We start from the raw sequence: 20,425 nt of genomic DNA on the forward strand, positions 1-20,425 counted from the left end.
GCCTTTCAGAGGCCTGGAAAAGGATGGGAGCCTCGGCGAGGGTGTCACACTGAAGAAGCAGAGTGGCATGCATCTGACTCTGCCCGATGCCCATGATGCAGACTCTGGTAAGAACGTGCCCGTGGGCAGCTGCCCATGTGGGCCCACCGCTCCCTCTCCCAGCCTGAGCACAAACTGGGGAAAGTGGCATCTTCCCAGTCTGGCCAAACCCACCCTCCTCTTGGCCAGCCATGGCACCAGAGCCTGGTGCTAAGAAACTAAGGAGCTGCCCTCGGGCATCTTTCTGAGCCCATCCTGGCTCTGGGGCGGAAAGTGGACTGCTGGAGCAGGCAAGGGACGGACCCAGCCTCCTGGGCAGGGGTGCAGAGAGGAGAGCCAGGGTGGAGAGTTGACTGTGGAGCACAGAAACCATCTCCCCTTAGGCTAAACTCAAGGCCAATGTCTGCCATTAAAATGTCCTTAGTAGATCGAATGGAGTCAAGTAGAAAGGAATGAGCTGAGCTCAAATTTATAACTCTAAGCCCATAGAGAACTGTTTGAAAGGAGGCCCTGATTAAAGCAGAAAAGCAAAAAGCAAAGGCACAAGAATTAGTCACCCGAATGGAGTGTGAGGCAGTTGCGTTTAGTGGCATTGCTCATTTTTTCCACCTCTGCGGACATGAACCGAGATGCACCTTCGTTGTCACTGATGGAGCTGATTTCCGATGCCAAGCCCTGCACCTGACTTGACTTGGAGGCACATCTGAGGGGGCGCTGGGCTGAATGTGGAGCTGCTGGCTCCAAGGAGAGAACGGTGAAGGAGGGCATAGTGCCCTTGCAGTTAGGGAGGGAAGAACCATGAGCCAATTATTAGGACTCCACGTGCACTTGTCTTATAAACTGAAACCATCTGTGGTTTGCCCCAGGTCTCCTGAGTTTATTGGAGCCTTTATTGCCTCTGAGAGAGAGAGAGAGAGAAAGAGAGAAAGAAAGACAGAGAGAGAGAGAGAGAGAGAGAGAGAGAGAGAGAAGTGCTCACATTTCACCTGCATGTGAATTGTAAATGTCAATGGCTTATATATCCTCAACAGGGACCCGTGTCACCCAGAACTGCCACCGGGGAGGTTCTCCGGAGGGCACAGGGTCTGACCTGAGTTGCTACCCAAGGATCCTTCACAGCACAACCTCAAGTGGGACCCTTCTATATCAGATACGATAACATGCACTGGTGAAAACAGAAAGCAAAGAGCAAAAGGAAGAAAAGAAAAATCATCCACCGTTTCAAAATCCAGACCTTAATAATGGCCTTTCAGACCTTTTCTCTAGGTCTCTATTTCTTTCTTATACAAATGTGACCAGGGGCACCTGGGTGGCTCTGTTGGTTAAGCGTCCAACTCTTGGTTTCAGCTCAGGCCATGATCTCACGGTTCATGGGTTCAAGCCTTGCATGGGCTCTGTGCTGCCAGCACAGAGCCTGCTTGGGATTCTCTCTATCTCTCTCTCTCTGCCTTTTGCCTGCTCATGCTCTTTCTCTCAAAATTAATAAATAAACATAAATAAATAATCATACACTTTTCTAACATGCTGTTTTTCACCTAACTATATAATGTGAACATCCTTCTACATCGGTTTCCAGATATATGTGTCATTATTTTAATGACTGCAGGGTCTTGTACGAATGTACCCTCACTTATTTTGAAATACTCCCTATTGTTAGACATTCAGATCATTTCTGTTTTCAGTAGTGCAGGCACCTTTGCCAGCATTTATGACTATCTTCTCTAGTGATAGACTCTTGGAAGCAGGCTTACTGCCTGACACTCCTCAATCCCAGCCATGGGTGAGGGTACAAGGAGGGCCCTTCCCAGTGCTCTGTGAGCTGTTTTGCAGCTGCCCGGCCGTGGGGCTGCTCCAGTCACTGCTCCGACTGTGCTGCTCAGCCCTCTCCCCTCTTGCTCTGCAGGGTCTCGGCGTGCATCATCCATCGCAGCCTCCCGGCTGGAGGAGGCCATGTCAGAGCTGACTGTGCCGAGCTCAGTCCTGAAGCAGGGCCCCATGCAGCTGTGGACCACGCTGGAACAGATCTGGCTCCAGGCTGGTGAGTGTCTCCGGGCCCAGTGACACCCACCTGCCCGCCTGCAGGCCTCTCAGCTGTGCGCTGCCCTGGAGGAAGGAGTGTGGGGCTATGAGGGCCCCTGCCAAGGCCTGGGTAGACTGTAGTACTCATGGAAAGGCCTGGGGATCAGAAACCTGGAGCCCTGGTTCCAGCTCTTCTTTGCTTGGCCCAAGAAAAGTCACTTAATCTGTCTGGCTGTGGGCTTCCTTCTGCACCAAATGGGGACAGGACCTGCCTGCCTACCTGGGAGAGGCTGTCTGTCAGCAAATATAAGTGTAAGAAGATTTGAAGAAAGACCACATAGATGGATAGTCTTCTTAGTCTCAAAAACAGGCCCATCCCTCCTTCTTGCCCATCTTCCCCTGAGTAAAACCAGTTAGTACTCAAACCCTAGAGGCTCACAGAGAAGAGGTGAGGGCTGGCAGTGTAGTTCATTGAAAGCAGAGGGCTGATAACACTGGCATGGCCATTCCCTCTTCATTTTTTTTAAATTTTTTTTAATGTTTACTTATCTTTGAGAGAGAGAGAGATCGAGACCAAGCATGAGCAGGGAAGGGGCAGAGAAGAGAGGGAGACAGAATCCAAAGCAGGCTCCAGGCTCTGAGCGGTCAGCATAGAGGCCAATGTGGAGCTTAAACCCACAAACCGTGAGATCATGACCTGAGCAGAAGTCAGATGCCTAACCGACTGACCCTCAGGTGGCCTCTTGATAGGTAACTGGCACCACTGCCACCAGGGAATTTGAGGGACAGTTAGTGTTGGGGAGGCAGGCAGCTTCAGGGTCACACACAGCTGGGTTCTTTTTTTATTATTATTTTAGACAAGAGCAAGAGGGGCAGAAGGAGAGAGAGAGACAGAGAGAAGCTCAGGCAGCCTCCAGAGTGTGGAACTCGATTCAGGGCTTGATTTCACAACCCTGGGATCATGACCTGAGCTGAAATCAAGAGTTGGACACTCAACCAACTGAACTACCCAGGTGCCCCACAGAGCTTGGATTCTAATGCCAGCCCCTTTCTGCCTGTCCTGATCATGAGCTATGAGCTGACGTGTGTAAAGCAGTTAGTGCAGCGTGGGACACCAGTAAATGGTGCTTGGTCTCTGTCCCATCCACTATAGTCGTGCTGGAGACAGAAGCAGGATGGCCCCCAGTGGTGACCATCCTTGAGCCTCCACTAAGGATTCCAGGGAGGCACTTGCTGGGTTTGAGAATTTCATCTAAGCCGGGGTGAGAGGTGGGTTCAAGTGAAAGGGGAAAGAATCAAGGCCATCAATGTACCTGAATGACACAGAATAGCAGCAGCAGAAGAAGAAAAAGGAAGGTAGCAGAATAAGTGCAATCCTTAGAGGCTCCTGGGTGGCTCAGTCGGTTAAGCGTCTGACTTCGGCTCAAACCATGATCTCATGGTTTGTGAGTTCGAGCCCCATATCGGGCTCTCCGCCCTCAGCAGAAGTCTGCTTCGGATCCTCTGTCTTCCTCTTTCTCTCTCTGCCCCTTACCCCCCTCTCAAAAATAAAAAATTAAAAAAAAAAAAAAAATAAGTGGAATCCTAGAAACGCACCAGGCCAACATGGCCTTCTGATCGAGAACTGCCCAAGTGAAGTTCCTTGCCTGTTTTTTGGTTACCCTGAGTGCCCATCTCTACCCAGGGGGTGGCGCTTACAGACATCCAGGGGAGATGCAGAAGACACTGCAAGTAGATGGTTCTGGAGACTGGCAGACATTGCAAGTCAGAGGCAGAATGTGTTTACCTGGGAATCTGAGGTTTCCCGCTGCCTGGATTTCACATATGGTCCTATTAGCATGCAGTACTCCCCCTACTCCCCCACCATAGGTTCTGAATGTGGCGGAGGGGGACAGTTGGGCCAGGATTTACAGGATAAACAGGGAAGCATTTTAATAATGCAAACATTGCCACAGCTAGCATAGGAGGGTCCCTTAGGATGCTAGGGATGTGTGGGAGCTGTGTTCCACAGCCGGCTTGTTGCATCCTGAGTAGGAAAAGGAATGTTGAAAACTCCAGAGGGATATTAAAAAAGGCCTCCCCTTAGGCAGAGAGCCCCCTGTCATCTGCTAAGACATGAAGCCGTAACAGCTCCCAAGAGGCACACCGGAGCCCCGGCCCCTACATGTGCTTGGGGTAGGAAGCTGCCCACACTGGGCCTTCACCAACTTCAAGGGGCACATCAGCAACCCGGCGATCAGATCCAGAGTTGTGCATTGCCTACTCTAGAGTTCCCAAGGCCTTTGGTTTAATGACGCATGCTGTTTACTACCATCAGCAAATGAACACATTTTTGCATTTCACAAACCTGCTTGCGTTTCTCAAGTATGCTGCTTTATGCTCCGGATGCTAGTGCATCCTGGTAACTCCAGGGAAGGAGTAAGCCTGTAATTAGGCTTGGGAATTATCGGTGTAAACACATGCCTTTCGATAACTTGCACATTAGCCTTTCTTCTCTGGATGTTATCCTAGATACTCAGCCTACAGAGAACTCTGAAGAACAAAATCTGAATGCCACGAATGTGGTGCCAAGTAACGGTTGGGCAGAGTGGCATTAGGAGACAAGTTTGGGTGTGTGTGACCAATCCAAAATGGCAGTGGCTTCTGCAAAGCAGACGCTTTGTAAGAAAAACAAAGCAAGCGTCTACTTTGCAGAAGCCACTGTAACAACTCAGAAGCCATTGTAACAACTCAGAGATGGAGGCCTTGACTGGGATGACAGCTGTGCTCTCCTGGTCCAGGGACCCAGGTTCCTTCCATTTCATTGGCTCTGCTCTACCTGGGGAGTCACTCTCACCCCTGTGATCTATGATGGCTCTTCACCACATTCACCTTCCCAGGCATAACCAGGAAGAGTGGGAGAAGGGGACACCCCCTCCCAGTCAGGGCATATTTTGGAATTTGCACTAATCACTTCCCCTCATGATCCACCAGCCAGAACTTAGTCACATGACAGCAACTAGCTGCATAGGACTGTGGGAAATGTCACCGTCCTGGTTGCCTATAAGCCCTGTTAAAAATCAGGGGCTCTGTCATTATAGGAGAAAGTGGGAATAGATTGAGGGACAGCAGCCACAGCCAGAAAGGGAAGGAAGAAAGTGTGCCAGGTTCTTTATTCTGAGAATGGGAGGATTCTGGAGCAGTCTGCACTCCATAAGCTACCAGCATCACCAGCCAGCATTTGCTGAGCACTTACTGAATGAAGGGCTGCCCTTCTTCAAGCCTCTTCAAGCCTCCGCCCATCCCAGTCAGATGTGAGAAGCATCACGGAGGGCTTCCACTTGAGAGATCCGTTCCAGGAATGTTGCCTCTTTAGCAGAGGGTCTGTGTGATGATGGGAGAGGCACCAGGACTAACAGATGCTCCAGGATCCTGTGTGTCGAGAGGTGCCTTCCAGAAGAGCAAGATGGCCCACCTCCCTCTTTCACTGAAGCTCATGTCTCTGGGAGCTAACAGTGTGCTAGAGAAAGGAAGACAGATGTAGGGAAGAGATCCCCTAACCTGGAAGTCCAGGGCACTCATGGGCGGCCATGGGCTTTCCCTCAGCGGGGGGAAGTTGGCCCAAGTCCCAGCTCCCAAATGGTGGATTCACCACGTCTGGGCACTGGGCACAGAGCTCCAACTGCTAAACAGATCCGTCGAGCAAGAGCCAGTAACCCCACTGGTCCAGGCTGAATCTGTGCCCAGAAACCCTTTGCCCAAGGCATCTCAGAATGGGAGACCCAGCCTTCTATGGGGACAGTACTCAGGAGGCCCTGGGCACTGGCAGGTAACGGCTGCCGCGCTGTCAGCTGGGCAGACTGGAGAACTGGGGTGGGTGGCCAGGACAGTGTCTGACGGTCATGTTTATTATAACATTGCAGTCAAGGGAGAAACAGCCTCACCAGTGCCCCCCGCCCACCTCCTCTCGTGCTTTTCCTCCATTCCTCCTCATCCCTCTCTTTGTCTTCCCTCATGCTCCCCTCTGTCCCAGCTCCCCACCCTTCTCCCTCCTGCCTTCTGTGCCTCCTTCCCACGTACCCTCTTCTCTTGCTCTGGCTTTTTCTTCTTCTTTCCTCTGCCTGCACCCCCTCCTCCCAGCTGCAGAGATAGTGAGGAGAGCATTCAGGGACAGGAAGTCAGGAGCCCAGGCCCTGCCGCTTTGATTCCCTTGTGGCCTGAAGTAAATTGGGCCCCCTCTCTGGGTCCCTGGGATGGAGGGTCTCAGACCAACCTGCAAAATGCCTTCAGACCTTCGGATTCTCAGTGTTATTCCTTCGGTTCCATGGTTGTCTCTCTCTTTCCTTCCTTGTCCGCCTCCCTTCTGTCACCTTTATTCTGGGTGTCCATATGTCCTGATGGTCTGCTCCATGAGGAGGACACCTGTTTCCTTTAGGGGGATAGTTTTGGTGATCCCTTCTGGGGTTCAAGGCTAGCTAAGGGCCTAACCTTAACTTCTCTCCTAAGCTTTTCCCTGAGGGGCCTCTGCCTTTAGCCTGAGTGCCAAGTGCACTCTCACATGGGGAGGCTCCTGAAAGGCCTTAGACGTGACCCTGGGCCCTCCCTCCCCCTGCTGCTCAGCTTAGAACTAGTCCAAGGGCAAGGCCCTCCTTGCAAAGAGGGTGTGCAAATAGCCGGTGAAAAGTGAGTTCATCCCCCAACCTGGGGGTGGGGTGGAGCTTTGCTTTGGCCGAAAGACTGGAACCAGCTCAGGGTGCAGGGTTAGATCAGGATGCCTCAGAAAAAAAAAAAAAAACAATAAAAGGGACTGTTGCAAAGCTCCAGGGAACAGATGTTTTCCATTTGGAGCCTGCCGGGAGAAGCACAGAGTGGGGGCTGGTAGAGAGAGATGGACAGAAGAGGGAGAAAAGCTGAGACAGAGAGGTAGGAGGAGAGGTCAAGAGCAGGCAGAGAGGAGATGAGAGGAGTAGGGAAATCGGGAGGGAGAGAAAATGAGCTGAGGGGATAGGAGAGGGGCCCTCGACACTGGGGACAGCTAGGTCTGTTTGCTGGGGTGGTGAACTGGACCGTGAGAATTCAAGGAAAGTCCAGTAACAGGGAGTGTTCCTCCAGCCCTGGCGGGGGGAGGCCCAGATGGGTGGGCACCTTGGGGCCCTAGCAGTCAAGGCCAGGAGGTCAAGAAATCAGGGCAGTGGGCGGGTGTGGTGCCACGCTATAGCCAGAGCATAGGCTGGCTAACTGTCTGGGGAGCACCATGTTTGGTAAAACAGTTGCCCAGGGACGCTGAGGCTAGGAAGAAGGGGTGCACTGCAGCCCCCAGACCTGTGGGCCTGTCTGCAGGTCAGAGGCCCCGCCCTGGAGTCTGAGCATGCCAGGGACTGTCTGCAAGGCAGCCAGGAGCCCTCAGGAGACCTTACTTCTCTGGCTCTGTTCTGTGTCATCTGGTTTCCTGCCTAACTGGTAATGAAGTCCATCGGACCAAAGCAGCCCTACCTATTTTTCAGGGCATGTTCTCTGCTGTATGGCCAGCCCGACAAGGGCTAGGGCCACAAGGAAAGAAGGAGGTGGGGATCCCTGTAATTGAAATCTGTTGATACGAAGGCACTGTGAGGAGTCGCCAAGGGAGACCCCAGGAGCAGCCTCCAGAGACAGGGACTCAGGAGACAGGACAGCAAGTTGTAAACAGCTTAATGAGCCATGCCAGGACCAGGCAGGCAGGCAGGTGGGCTGGGCCTGCTGGGCAAGGTCTATGGGAGTGGAGAGCCTAGCCTCTGACCTGAGCTCCTAGTGGTAGATAGAGGAAGCAGCTACAGGGGCTGGTGCAGGACAGGCCTCCCCGCCTCCGGCACTCACACCATACGCTTCCTTCTGCTTCTCCCCCTCTCCTCCAGTGACCCTGGGGAGTTCGGGCAGGTCACAGTGGAGCCCAGCCCTCCAGGTCTGCACAACCTCCCTTCTGTCTGCCTGTCTAAGCACCCCTGCACTTTCAGGCCCCCGCTCCAGTGTTGCCTCCCCCCAGGAAGACTTCCCTGGCCACACCAGCACAGCTGACCTGACCCCTTCGGAGAGCCCGGAGTTTTCAGAATTGGCACTTGGTGCTCCATTGCCCTGGCTCCCTCCAGCAGTTTGGTCGCTCCGCTGCCCCACCTCCCCTCTTTATCCTTCTCATGTGGGTGGGCCAGGCACATGGTCAGCACATCGTAGTTGCACACTGGGCCCTCAGTTATGAAGGCACCCTGCTCAGAGCCCCAGGCAGCAGCTCCAGAAGAGAACGTGACAGCACAGCAGAGGAGAGCTTAGGCAGAGTTAGACAAACCCCTCCCTGCAAGGCCCTGGGCTCTAAGGCTGCCCTTCCTGGCCTCACCTTCCTGCACTTTCTGCCTTGGGACTCTGCAGTTCAGGTTGTCTACAGGGACAAGAGCCTGCGTTTCTCTTTAGCCTTATCATGGGGGCCTGGCTCCTCTGTGTTTACTTAATTCTTCCAAATTCTCATCTCCACTAGAGACAAAAAGAGTACCCTTGCTCAAAAAGGCCTCTGTAGTATTGTAGGATGTGGCAAGCTACTTTGATTACACAATGAACCTTAGGCAACATTCACGCTGAGTACCCCCAAATGCTGTGTGCTGCAGTTGAGGCCTTAGGCTTCCTTCCTGCTTCTTGTTGAAACAGGAAGATGATGCCTGGGCCCAGGTTTTCCACCTTGTTCTGGGAGCTTCTTTGGGGATGTCTGTTATCTACCCGCCCCAGACCTGAATTAGTGTAACCTGAATTAGTGTAACCTCAGCCCTTGGCCTGTGCTAGGAACAGCTCCTGGCAGAGCCACAAGCCAGGCTCTGCGTGCCCTTCTGTGCTCCCATCTGTGTGCAGGCACCAGCCCCGGGAGGGGCAGCTGAGCCCAGGGCTGCCGGAGAGGAAGGCTGAGTGGGCCACGAGGCCGTGCTGCAAGCCCAGCCGGCCTGTTTCTAAAAGTGCCTGTTGTGGGTGTGTACCTGTGCAGCGTGGATCTGAAATGTGCCTTTATGTGGGCTGGCCTGAGATCGGAGAGATGGCCCCATTTTCCACAGATCTGCAGGGAAGAGGGCAAACTGGTTGTGGGACAGATCTTTCCTGCTTGTTGGTAAAAGGCACGTGCATTACCTATTCTCTCAGTGTGGCAGAAAGCCCTGGGCTTTGGAGAGAGGCCGGAGCTGCTAGGAGCCCAGCTCTGCCTCACCCCTTTCCACTGAGGGACTAGAGTGACGCCCTGCCTCCCTCAGCCTGGTTTGTTAGCACAGGGCTCATGAGAGCACCTCCTAGGAGGGTCAGATGAGAGTAGACACTTTGCAGAAGCAGGCCTTGGCCCACAGTCTCAAGGAATGTGGGCCTTGTGGTAGCACACACCTGCATCCTCCTGATCAGCTTCCATCCCCCACCCTGAGACTCAAGGTCACCAGGTGAAGTGAGGGACGCTGCAGAAAGCCACCTGACTGACCTTTACAGACGCCACCCGTGCCCCCACTGCCAAGCTTGGAGGTCAAGACAACCTGATGCAAACCCTAGGTCCACAGCTGACTCTCCCTGTGGTCTTAAGGTCACTTCCCTACCCTCTCTGTGCCCCAGTTTCCTCCTCTCTGAAGCAGGGTAATAAAAGTGCTTGTTCTACAAGCTGCTATGCGCGTCAGTGGAGACGGTCCGTGTGGAACATGTAGCGCGGTGCCTGACACCGAGTGAGCGCTCGGAAACCATTCTCTGCTATTGCCCCCACGGCCCAGAGCCAGCCCCGCCCATGCTGTGACTCGAGGGATGGCTTCCACCACCTGAGACCCTCCACTCTGGGGGCTGCCAGTCGGATGCAGGGAGGGGTCCTCTGCCTCTGGCTTTTCCTACCGCTGTCACCTCCCACTGTCCTTCTGGTTTCACAGCTGAGCTGTTCATGGAGCAGCGACACCTCAAGGAAGCGGGTTTCTGCATCCAGGAGGCAGCGGGCCTCTTTCCCACCTCACACTCGGTACTCTACATGCGGGGCCGGCTAGCCGAGATGAAGGGCAGCTTGGAGGAGGCCAAGCAGCTGTACAAGGAGGCACTCACGGTGAACCCCGACGGTGTGCGCATCATGCACAGCCTGGTGAGTCAGCCCCCCGGCCCCCGAGAAAGGCATCAGGGCCCTTCTGCCCTCTCACCCTCTCCACTGTCTGCAGGTGCCCTGCCGCCCCTGTTCCCTGGTGCTTGGGGAGAGGTGGCTTCCTCCCTGCTCTGTTGGGAGACACAAGTGTCTTACGGAGGCAGGGCCATTCCCCTTCAATCAGAGCCTGGCTGAGTTGATGAAAAAATGTAGGTTTGGTTGATATTCCTTGTGACTTCCTTTTTGCTGTAAGTTTCGGTAAAGCAGTGTAGCCCCAAAGGGCTTTCACTATTCCTCATCAGACCCTTGCCCTGGACACACTAGACAAAACGCTCTGCTTTCTGGGAGTCCCCAGTGCCTCCGTGATCACCAGGCTGCCTCTCCCATTTAGGAGGAGCTCTGTGCCTCTTTGGTGTCATTTAGAGGATGTCCTGAGATGGGCTGTCACGTCAGCCCTGACTCAAGCACACATGGAAAATGGCCCCTGGGGTGGTAAGAGGGCCCAGCGGCCCCCAGTCCAGCAACATGGCGCTCAGGACGTGGGTGCCCAGGGCTCGGTGACTTTCCATGGGAAGGTTTGGAGGCAGAGAGCAGGATGGTGGTGTTCTTGGCCTGGCCTTGCCATTCTCTTTCTGGGTGATCGTGGGCTTCTCTGAACCTCGGTTTTACTTATCTGTGCAGTGGGGATTCTCTGGTGCAGGAAACATTTACTGAATACCTGCTCCGACAGTTGGTGTAGTAGACTAGGGATAGCTGTTTTTTTCCCTTCCTTCCTTAGCTGCTTTTAGAGAGCCAGTATCAGGATAAATGTAATGATCTGAATGTATACAGGCCTGCACATGCACAGTGATTTTTGAAGTATAATTCATGAGCATACCATTAGCTACATGGTCTTCCCCTGTCAGGGTCCAGGTTCCACCTCAGATGTCCCCCTTTGACAGTTCTTTAAGGGGAGCAACCATGAGGGCGTCACTGACACCTGCCACATGGAGAACACAGAGGGATCAGACTGACTCCAGATGGCTGGAGGGTTATCATTGCCAAAAGGGGTCTGATTCGTTCACGAGAAGCCACAGGGAGTTCGATTTCCGCTCAGTGTCAGGAAAAACCGTACAGCTCTTAGAATAGTCCAAGTACAAACTCAGGAACCGTCTGCTGAAGACACTGCCAACAGAATGGAAACACCACTTGGGGGAGGAGCTGGGCCAAGTCATCTTTACAAGGTCCTTTCCAGCCCAAGAGTCCCTGAAAACAGATTACAGTAGAGACTCCCAGCTCAGCTATTACTCCTGCTGCCCGATTTCTTAAAGGATATCTACTTTGGACCCATGTGAATGTTCAGCGTTAGCTGAAGAAAGCCCACGCAGTGACATCACACCTGGCCCATGTTCCCCTCCACATGGCTCTGTGTTGCCTTGCAGTCTGCTCAGCAAATGTTTGTTTTTTGCAAGGCACGTCCTCCTTCCTCCCGCAATTCAGACATGAGTTCCTCTGACAAATGCCTCCCCGGAGGTCACATCCAGACACTTGATGAGGGAGGTGGGAGGGAGGATGTGGGCTCTGTCATCAGGCCTGCAGCCAGGCAGAGATGTCTGCCTTCCACTGCGCTCACGGATATGTGCCTGCCGGCTCAGTCCCTAAAACCCAATAACAAGTACAATTTTGAAGTAACAGTGTACCATTTTTCATTTATGCTTATTATTGTTTGTAGCGATTTTCCTGAAATTGAAGCAGTTTCCTAGGGTGGGTTTCCATGGTAACTGAATAGCTGTCCAGAGTGGCTCCCTGCAGATGTTTCTGAAATGGTCCCTTTTCTCTTCCTGGGGTGCCTTGCTGATTTGATGAAATTAGAGCAAGTCAGGGCCAGGCCTGCCCACTGTTGAAAGTTACAAGCAACCAGAGGGGCAGTCGGCTCTGGCGTGGGCAGCCCATTTGCTTTCCACATGCTCTGTTCCTGCCAGCATCCCACACATATGCATGAAGAATAGCAAATTGCAAGCCTGGAGATTTATTAAGCACTCTTTTCCCAAAGACACAGGAAGGAACACTTTGGTATGTTGATCACCAGCATTCCCTGATGTGAGTGCCTTCCCTGTGCTGGCTTCAAACTCAGGACATCTAGGATCTAATCCTGGCTCTGGCCCCAATTCACTTGGGTGATTTAGGAAAAGACACACTTAACTTCCATGTTCCTGATGTCTCCCTTTGTAAGTGGATAATAATCTACATCATTCTAGGTCACTTCTAATCAAATGAGGTGGCACATGTGAAAGTGCTCCTAAAAGTCTTCAGTGCAACATCAGAGAAGGCAGAACAACGTATAAACCTCTAGTCTCCAGTCCCATACCCGTGACAGACATTGCTAATCAATCACAGAACTTTTTCTCAACGAGCACACACGTGACCTTTAGATGTTCTTTACCATGGTGCAACATCAGGGGAACCACTACCTGTTGGTCTAAGTCAACCTGGCATTTATGTAAGGGATTTGCCATAAAAATAATAGAGAGTGACGGAGACACATCAGTTGTCTCAGCCTTCATGAACTCTGGAGGTGGGTGCATTCTTGGAGAACTATCCAGAGAAAAAAATGTGAAGGGGAACTGATACCCATCCAGACCCCCATGCAGTCAGTCATTGCCAAGGCAGGTTCCCAAGGAGTGCATCCTGGCCTTGCCACACCACAGTGGTTCTCTGAGAACATCAGCCTCTGATAGGTGCAAGGAGAGGAGAGGCACCCCTCCCCTGAGAGCACAGCCGCCCACAGGCTGGGCCAGGAGAGCTCTGGGTCCCTTGGTGAGCTGTGTGGGTGCCAGCTTCAGCCTTACAGTCCTTAGGGCAGGATCATCAAACACCAGGGGGGCCAGCCTCAGGGCCTCTCCCTAGGGCTGTGTGCATGGGGACAGGAACTTTGAGGACAGGCCAGAGAAAGCTTCTGGGAGTGGAAGGTGATTGCTTTTAGGAGGCAGGGTCCTGGCATTTCTAAGAAAATGAACTTTGGCCACGAAGCAGGTTCTCTATTCTCCAGGTCCTGCCACCCTCCCTGCCCTGGATGTGATGGGAGGCATTTCCATGCTTCAGGCTCCACCCTGGGCTCAGCTCAGGCTTTTCTACCCAACAGGCAGGAAAGAGACACCAGCTTAGCAGTGCTTTGCCAGGGAAGAGTCTCCACTGTGCCTCAGCAGTGCCCCAGAAGTGTCTGTGCCGTCAAACCCCAGCCCTGCAGGCAGCCACCTCCACTAGGCTCACGGAGGGCCAGGTTGCTTCAGGAGACTTCCAGGTGCAGAAAGAAAATGCCATGCTCTCTGCAGATGGAAATTCCCAGTGAAATCTCAGGAGCAGATCCTAACAGTCTTTGCCAGCTAGGTCTCAGCCTCCCCACCAGGTAGCCAGAAACCCTACTCACTCAGCCTGGGCGTTCAGCACTTAACTTACAGGCAGAAGAATCTCATTACGGAGGGGAAGCCTGAACTCGACTTGCCTGCTCTGAGGAAACATGAGAAAGGAAGCAGAGGAGTTGGCCCCCAGGTGACAGTGTTTTTCAGAAGGGCTCCATGGGCTTGGTGGAGAGGAATCCGAGGTGCCTACACCCCTCTCTCTCTCTGAGCCTCTCTCTGCCCTGCCACCTCTCAGGAGTCCTTCTGCATCTGCGAGGGAACAAGGATGCTTGGGGAAGGCAAGGAACCCAGGAGGGACTAATGGAATGGTCAAGTCACTGAGAGCCCTCCAAGGAGGACCATGAGGTCCCCTGACTTTAATGGTGGGAGGTCACTAGCCTCAGCCACAGGCTGACTCATTCTCCTTGCCCACCCCTTGCTTGAGCCAGGAGTGTGGATGCTTTGATGCAGCCTGTCTCACTGCAAGAGACAGCTCAAGAGCGTCGGCCAGGAGTGGACAGGCATGCTGCATCCCTGCACCTGTGTCTGTGGGCGGCCCCCACCCTGCTGTCCCAAGGACAGGCTCTGGGGTTTCCTCGTGCCTCTCTGGCCAGGCTTCCCTGCTCCTCACTGGCTCTTGCCCGTGGTCATGCTTTCTTCTTAGGCCAGAGTTCCAGGCTCTCATTGCCCCGTCTCCCCAGAACGCTTTCCTCCTTGGGCACCCCAGCAGCAAGGGGGGAAACTGCCCTAAATGAACTTTGGCTCCTGTGATGTAATTCCTGGGGATGTAATTTCTGAAGCAGTCCTGGCCAGGTGATCCAGCCTCTTCTGTCTCCAGATGCCCCTGGAAAGACAGGAAGACAGCGTTTCTGTCGTCCATTACCCCAATGAGAGTGGGGCAGTGAATTATTTCTCTGCATTCATTCCCTCTCGCTCCCAGCATGGGGTTTGCTGCCTCGTTCCTCAAGTGGGCTTGAGGGATCAGGGGCATGGCCATAGTGTGGCCAGCTCAAGAGACTCTGGCCCCTCTTTCCCCACGCTGGGGCTTGCCGCACCTGCCCTAAGTCCTTGGAAGCTCCCCACCACCATTCCTGTGCTCCCTAAGGCGAGGCCTGAGTCAGCCAGGACCAGAGCTCCACCCTGCCTGCCCCGAGGTTCTGGGTTAGGCCTTTTGCAGGTGCTGTGGGAATCCTACAACAAGCTCTGCTGTCTGAGGCCAGACAGGTGAACTCTGGATGCACAGAGCTCCTGCCATCCTCCTCCCCTGACTGGCCCCATCCCCAATCCTGGAGGGCAAGACTAGACTGGAGAGGTGACACATCTAAGACCGACAGATAGCCCTGCCATCCCTTGAGTTCTGAAAGCCTTAGAGATTACTTCCCCTCACTGGCTCAGTTTTCTCTTGTCTCAAATGGGGATAATAATTCAGGCCCTTGTGACCTCAAAGGGAAGATTTTAGGGCTCAGATAGGCTGAGTGCTGTGAAAAGGTAAGTCAGCACCAGGCATTTTTGTCATCATTCATGTGGAGGATGTGATAGCAAATGGCCTAAGGCTGAGCTCCACCTGTGACCAGACTGCTTGACTTCCTGCTGTGGGACAAGGGTCATTGGCCCAGATTCCCTTGGGCTGCCTGGTGGCCCATGGTGCCAGCAGGTTGCTGAGAAGGTAGGGAGGGGATGCTGGGCAAGGACCCAGGGCCTCAGAGCTCCCTGTAGTTTTCCTCTGAAGCTGTGTGGCTGGGGTTTTTTCTTTTTATGTTTCTATTTATTTTTGAGAGAAAGAGAGAGGATGAGCATGAGCAGGGGAGGGACAGAGAGAGAGGGAGACACAGAATTCAAAGCAGCTCCGAACTGTCAGCACAGAGCCCAACGCAGGGCTCAAACTCAACAAACCGGGAGATCATGACCTGAACTGAAGTCAGTCAGACACTCAAGCGATTGAGCCACCCAGGCGCCCCTGGCTGGGATGGTCTTTAAGCCCCAGTGTCAGAGCCAGCTCGTGTCTAGAGATTGGAACACAGCCTTCAAGGCTAAGTGACCTGGACTTGAGTCCTACTTTGCCTATATTCACTATTCCTCCATGACCAAGTCCTTCAACCTCTCAGAACCTCAGTGCCCTCATCTGTAAAGTGGTAATCACAATGCCAAGCACCTAGGTCTCTCGTTAGAATTAGGTTAGGGGCACCTGGGTAGCTCAGTGGGTTAAGCATCTGACTTCTGCTCAGGTCATGATCTCGCAGTTCATGAGTTCGAGCCCCATGTTGGGCTCTGTGCTGACAGCTCAGAGCCTGGAGCCTACTTCAGATTCTGTGTCTCTCTGAGCCCCTCCCCTGCTCACACTCTGTTTCTCTCTCAAAATAATAAACTTTAAAAAAAATTTTTTTTAAGAATTAGGTTAAATAATTGTGTAAGTGAATGACCCAGTGGTTGGGGTTACTTTTACCTTTTTCACTGTGAAGCACAGCTCCCAGGCCAAGTTCAGATGCTCTTTGTTTGCAGAGGGAAGTAGAGCCAAGAGCCAAGTTCCAGAGATTCTTTGTAGCAGAGCCTCTCTGTCCTTCCTGAGCCCATCAGGCGAGTCTGGCCAAGGCAGAGATGTGCAGGACCCGGGCCCCAAGTGCCCTGTGCCTGGGACAAGGGTATACACAGTGCAAGGCCACGCTGACCTTAGCCGAGAGCAGGGAATGCCTGCTCAGTAGGCAGGAGTCTGAGTTGAGGGTGAGAACAGTTTCACAGCTGGGCTCTTCAGCTAAACGGGCATGATGTGAGGCTGCTGGGAGGAGCAGCAGGGAAGGCCAGGTTCTAGGGAGGCCCTGCTTGGCTTTCCACTATGGGCTCTGTTGTGGTCAGGCAGGTTCAGCCTCTGCTTCCTGACTTTCAGGAGGAAAGGTGTCCTGAGCAGCTGAAAAGTGAAACCCAGTGCCTGGCCCTCTGAAGGTTCCCTGCTCTGAATGAGGCTGGCAAACACACAGATGAGCAGGTTTTCTGGTTCCTGGGGCCTGATGCCTCAGGGTCCAGGACACCCCACCTGCTCTAGGCTTCTCCCTCCTTGTTGGCTTCCTGAGCTGTGGCAGGTGGCTTTGAGAATGCAGGCAGCCTGAAGGAACCGGAAGGCCCGGAAGTCTTGTGCTGGGTGTGCAGAGACCCTGAGTTCTCTCACACACATACAGGCCCTCTTCACAGTCAGCTTCTGCCCTACCAGCTCCGGTAGACAGGAACATTGCTCTGTTTGGCAGGAAAGTTCAGCAGGAACGTCTTGTTGGCCATTTGACCTCCTCCTGCTGTGGTTTTATTGCGAGTTTTCTCTCCCTCGTCCCTTCCCAGTACTACCTGAGGTCTGCATTCCCTGGTGGGGAAGTAGAGTGGATGGGGAGGGAGAAGGGAGTTCCAAAGGCTCACTGTGTGGGGAGGTGGGAGGGCAAGGCCAGCATAGGCCTCACTGGGGTTCAGGCCCGTGTCCACCCACCTCATTCCTGGGCTGACACAGCCCCCAGACCACACGACGCACCCTCAGCCCTGGTTCAGAGACCTGCGAGAGGGTGAAGGCAGGTTCCCCTGGCTCTGGCTCAGGACTTTTAGAAAATCTTGGGCTTCACTGTGGTCTCCTGAAGTCCTCACCAACCCTGACGAGGAAGTGGAAGGGATGCCTTCTGTCAGGCTGTCATAGACTCAGGTCAGAACAATAGTTAAGCACTGTCGGCTTAATTTCGCTCCAGAATCGATGGTCTGAAAGACTCATCGTGTCTGGAGGGTGCAGCAGGGTCCAGCCTTCCCCTTGTCCAGTATGCCAGCACCCACCCCTCCTGCCCAGAGAGGGGAGCTTCTGAAATGGCACCACCCCACTCACTGCCCACCACAGGGTATTCACTTTGAGAACATGAAGTCCAGGCTCCTGACCTAGCCCTGAGGGCCTAGCTGTGCTCCTGGGTAGGCAGAGCCTCCAGCCGGCCCAGAACCTGAAACCAGCCCAGAATGTGGGAGGAGGAAAGGCCCAGCCCCCTGCCTAGGGACAGGGCTGGCAAGGGAACCCCCCAGGACGTGATAGGCCTTCTCATCAAGCCAGTGTTTATCTCTGAGCCTGGCCCTGGCCTTGTGAAGACAACCCCCACCGAGAGACCCACCGAGAGGCTGAGCCTAGAGGCCCACTGGTGTTCCTGGACATCTCACCTCTGTGAGGGTGAGGGACAGGAGGAGGAAGGCAGGCCTGGGTTCTGCCACAGGAGCATGGCCACCTCTGCTACTCCCAAAGACCCCCACCTTGCTGGGCTCCAAGTGAATCGGTGGAGCTTGTCAATCAGGTGCTGGGTGGAGTCTAGAAGGATTTGTGCCCCTTCTCCTAAAGGGGAGGGAGGACCAGCCCCTGGGGCCTTGGAGCTGCCCCAGGTCCAGGAGGGATGTGGTGATATGTGGGCTCTGTTCTCAGCCTGGAGAGACAGCTCATTCCCAGTCTGGTTGGACAGGTTGAGGCTGACACACCTGGGAGGACCTGGGGCCTGCTGGGAGGTGGGGGGGTGGGGTGGCTGAGCTGGAGCTGGAATGTGGGCCGACCCCCTCCCCCCACACACACCACAGGGTGTGTCAGCCTCAGGGTGGGTGGAGGGAGCAGCCTCAGAGGTGACCCCACCCCAGGCTCCTCCCTGCAGCCCTAGGGTCCCCTTGAAGAGGGCTCCTGGGACCAGGAGGCTCTAGCACCTCTAGCTACTTCCCTGCTTCCCAGCTGGAAAGGCTGTTACAGAATCCCAGGAATGTGCCTTGAGCTCAGAAAGAAAATTCCCAAAATAACTTCTATAAATACTTGAGGGTAGGGACAGGGAGGGAGCTCTCAGCCTGGCCTGCAGCTGGCCTAGCTGTAGGGGCTGCTTCCCAGGGCAGGCCTTCCCTAGAAGAAGAAAGACACGCACACGCACATGCACACACACACGCACACGCGCGCACACACACACACACACAGGACCTTCCTGCTGCCCCTCCCTTCTGGGGGACAGTGTCAGGCACTGAATTAATGGGGTGAGATGCAGTAGCAATTCTGAAAAAGGAAGTTGGGGGCCCTTCTTTCCCTTCTTCCCCATCCCAGGCCTATGTACGCCCCCCCCCCCCCCCCCCCCGCCGCCAGAGAACCTAGTCTTCCAACAGGGAGGGTCCCCCTTAGAGAGCCCCTCAGGCTACCTGTCCTTGTGGCCTAAACAGGGCAGTAAGCATGCACACTGCCTATGGTGTACCTGGCTCCAAGCCTGGGACACTTCTTTTGAGCTGCCATCCTGTGAGGAATAGCAAAGCAGGCAGGAGCCAAGGACCCTGTCCCTCCCAGCCTAAGAAGGGGGCAGGGCAGGGATCCCACACCAGAGCCCACAGTAATGGAGCACAGTCTCAAGGTGATGGTGTGGCCAGGAGATGCTGACCTCGGGGAAGGCTTCCTCGGGGAGCAGGCTCCTCGGTGGTTGAGATGAGGCCAGATGCTGCCTCGTCTCTGAGGTCCAGGAAGGGAGGGAAGAAAGAATGGATGGAGTTGGGAATTTCTGGGAACCTCCCCCGTAGCCCTGCCTTCCCTGAGCGACTGTAACCTGGTCCCTCCCACAGGCGCAGTGCTCAACTGCCATAACATTGCTTGCTAACTGCTATGGGTGGCGGCTATGACATCTCCCAGGTGAGGGTCAGAGGCTGAGTCACCAACAGGTCTGGTTTCTCTTGGCACAGGTGCCCCCTGGCCAGAGTCAGGTAAGAGTCACCAGGGACATTTGGATGGAGCTGTATTCCCACCATCTCCCTGGAGACCTATTCTCTGGTCAGCTGGGGTGGGGGTGCCAGGAGGGCAATGGAGGGCCCTTGGCACAGCACCAGGCTGGGGGCAGAGCAGGTGAGACCTCACGTCTCCCCAAGGCAGGCTCTGCCCAGTTGTCAGGCAGCAAACAGCTCTGAGTTGCTACCAAACATGAACAGGCTGGTGTCTCAGGCAGGTGGCAGCAGATCCTGTTACAGGCCCTGGGCCTCGGGGCCCCAGCCTGACCCCAGCCCGGTGTCTCCTTTCAGGCTCTGAGGTCAGCACCCCAGGGTGTGGGGGACGTGATCCAACCCCACCCCAGTCCCCAGTCTTCACCCACAGAGAGCCTTGCCTTCTAGAGGAACCACTTCCTACTACTCCTCACTCAGGCAGGACCCTCTGTGCATCCTGGGGACCCTTCCGTTTGCTGTCTGCCCACCGTGCGCCCTGACTACATGATTTCAAACTCATCACTGCAGAACCTGCACGGTTACCCACTGGGAAACACTGTTCTGTTCCCTGGGTGCAGATGAGGAAACCACAGCTCAGAGAAAATGGGCCACTTGCCCACGGTCACTGCGCTTATCAGTGGCAAAGCTGGGATTCCAGCCCAGCCGAGGTCTTCGGGCTGAGGAGCCCTGGCTTTTTCCTCTACACGAAACATGCAGAGGAGCCTTCTGCAAACTTCCTAACTGAGAGTCAAACCAGGAGAGAGAGAGAGAGAGAGAGAGAGAGAAACACACACACACACCCTGTTCAGTCTGCAGGGACGTCTGGCCCCTTTCCAAACACCCACACACTTCTTGAGATCAGGGGTTTTTGAACTCCATTTTAGCAGTGGAGCCCTCTTGTCAAACAAAATCTCACATGGAAGCTCAGTATAGAAATCTTGGTGTGTAAGATCACTGCAGCCCCGCCGTCTCTCTGGGAGGCTCTGCCGGCCCTCCCCATCTGTCCTCTTGCTCCTCCAGGGGCAGCACTCACAGGGCTCAAACCTTCCGTTTTTGGTGCTTAATTTGGGTGTCTGGCAGCCTGTCGTCTCGCCTTCCTTCCCTCCTCCCTGTGGGCTCTGTTCCATCGTGAGCTGCTCAGGGTCCAGCTCCCAGGCCATGCGGGCAGCGCGGCTTGGCCTGGAGCCCTGCTGGCCAGACT

General features: G+C 54.3%; 1 protein-coding gene and 1 long non-coding RNA gene across 5 annotated transcripts in view; one reads left to right on the forward strand and one right to left on the reverse strand.

Moving 5' to 3' along the window:
* LOC109498158 overlaps window positions 1–18,602 on the reverse strand; it is a 35,733-nt gene extending 17,131 nt beyond the window's left edge. Inside the window, exons 1-3 of the long non-coding RNA XR_006595539.1 lie at window positions 15,959–18,602; window positions 6,311–14,359; window positions 5,294–5,557 (exon numbers count right to left, since the gene is read on the reverse strand). This is a non-coding gene — a long non-coding RNA (uncharacterized LOC109498158). The remainder of the gene's footprint in view (window positions 1–5,293; window positions 5,558–6,310; window positions 14,360–15,958) is intronic.
* The window catches only part of TTC7A (tetratricopeptide repeat domain 7A), a 120,009-nt gene that overhangs the window by 95,856 nt on the left and 3,728 nt on the right, over window positions 1–20,425 (forward strand). For all 4 annotated transcript variants that reach the window (XM_003983963.6, XM_019827149.3, XM_045054177.1 and 1 more), the window contains 3 exons: window positions 10–107; window positions 1,943–2,077; window positions 9,939–10,141. In XM_003983963.6, the coding sequence (XP_003984012.3) occupies window positions 10–107; window positions 1,943–2,077; window positions 9,939–10,141 (436 nt within the window). The remainder of the gene's footprint in view (window positions 1–9; window positions 108–1,942; window positions 2,078–9,938; window positions 10,142–20,425) is intronic.

Source organism: Felis catus, chromosome A3, assembly GCF_018350175.1.
Source record: "Felis catus isolate Fca126 chromosome A3, F.catus_Fca126_mat1.0, whole genome shotgun sequence".
Taxonomy (NCBI): domain Eukaryota; kingdom Metazoa; phylum Chordata; class Mammalia; order Carnivora; family Felidae; genus Felis; species Felis catus.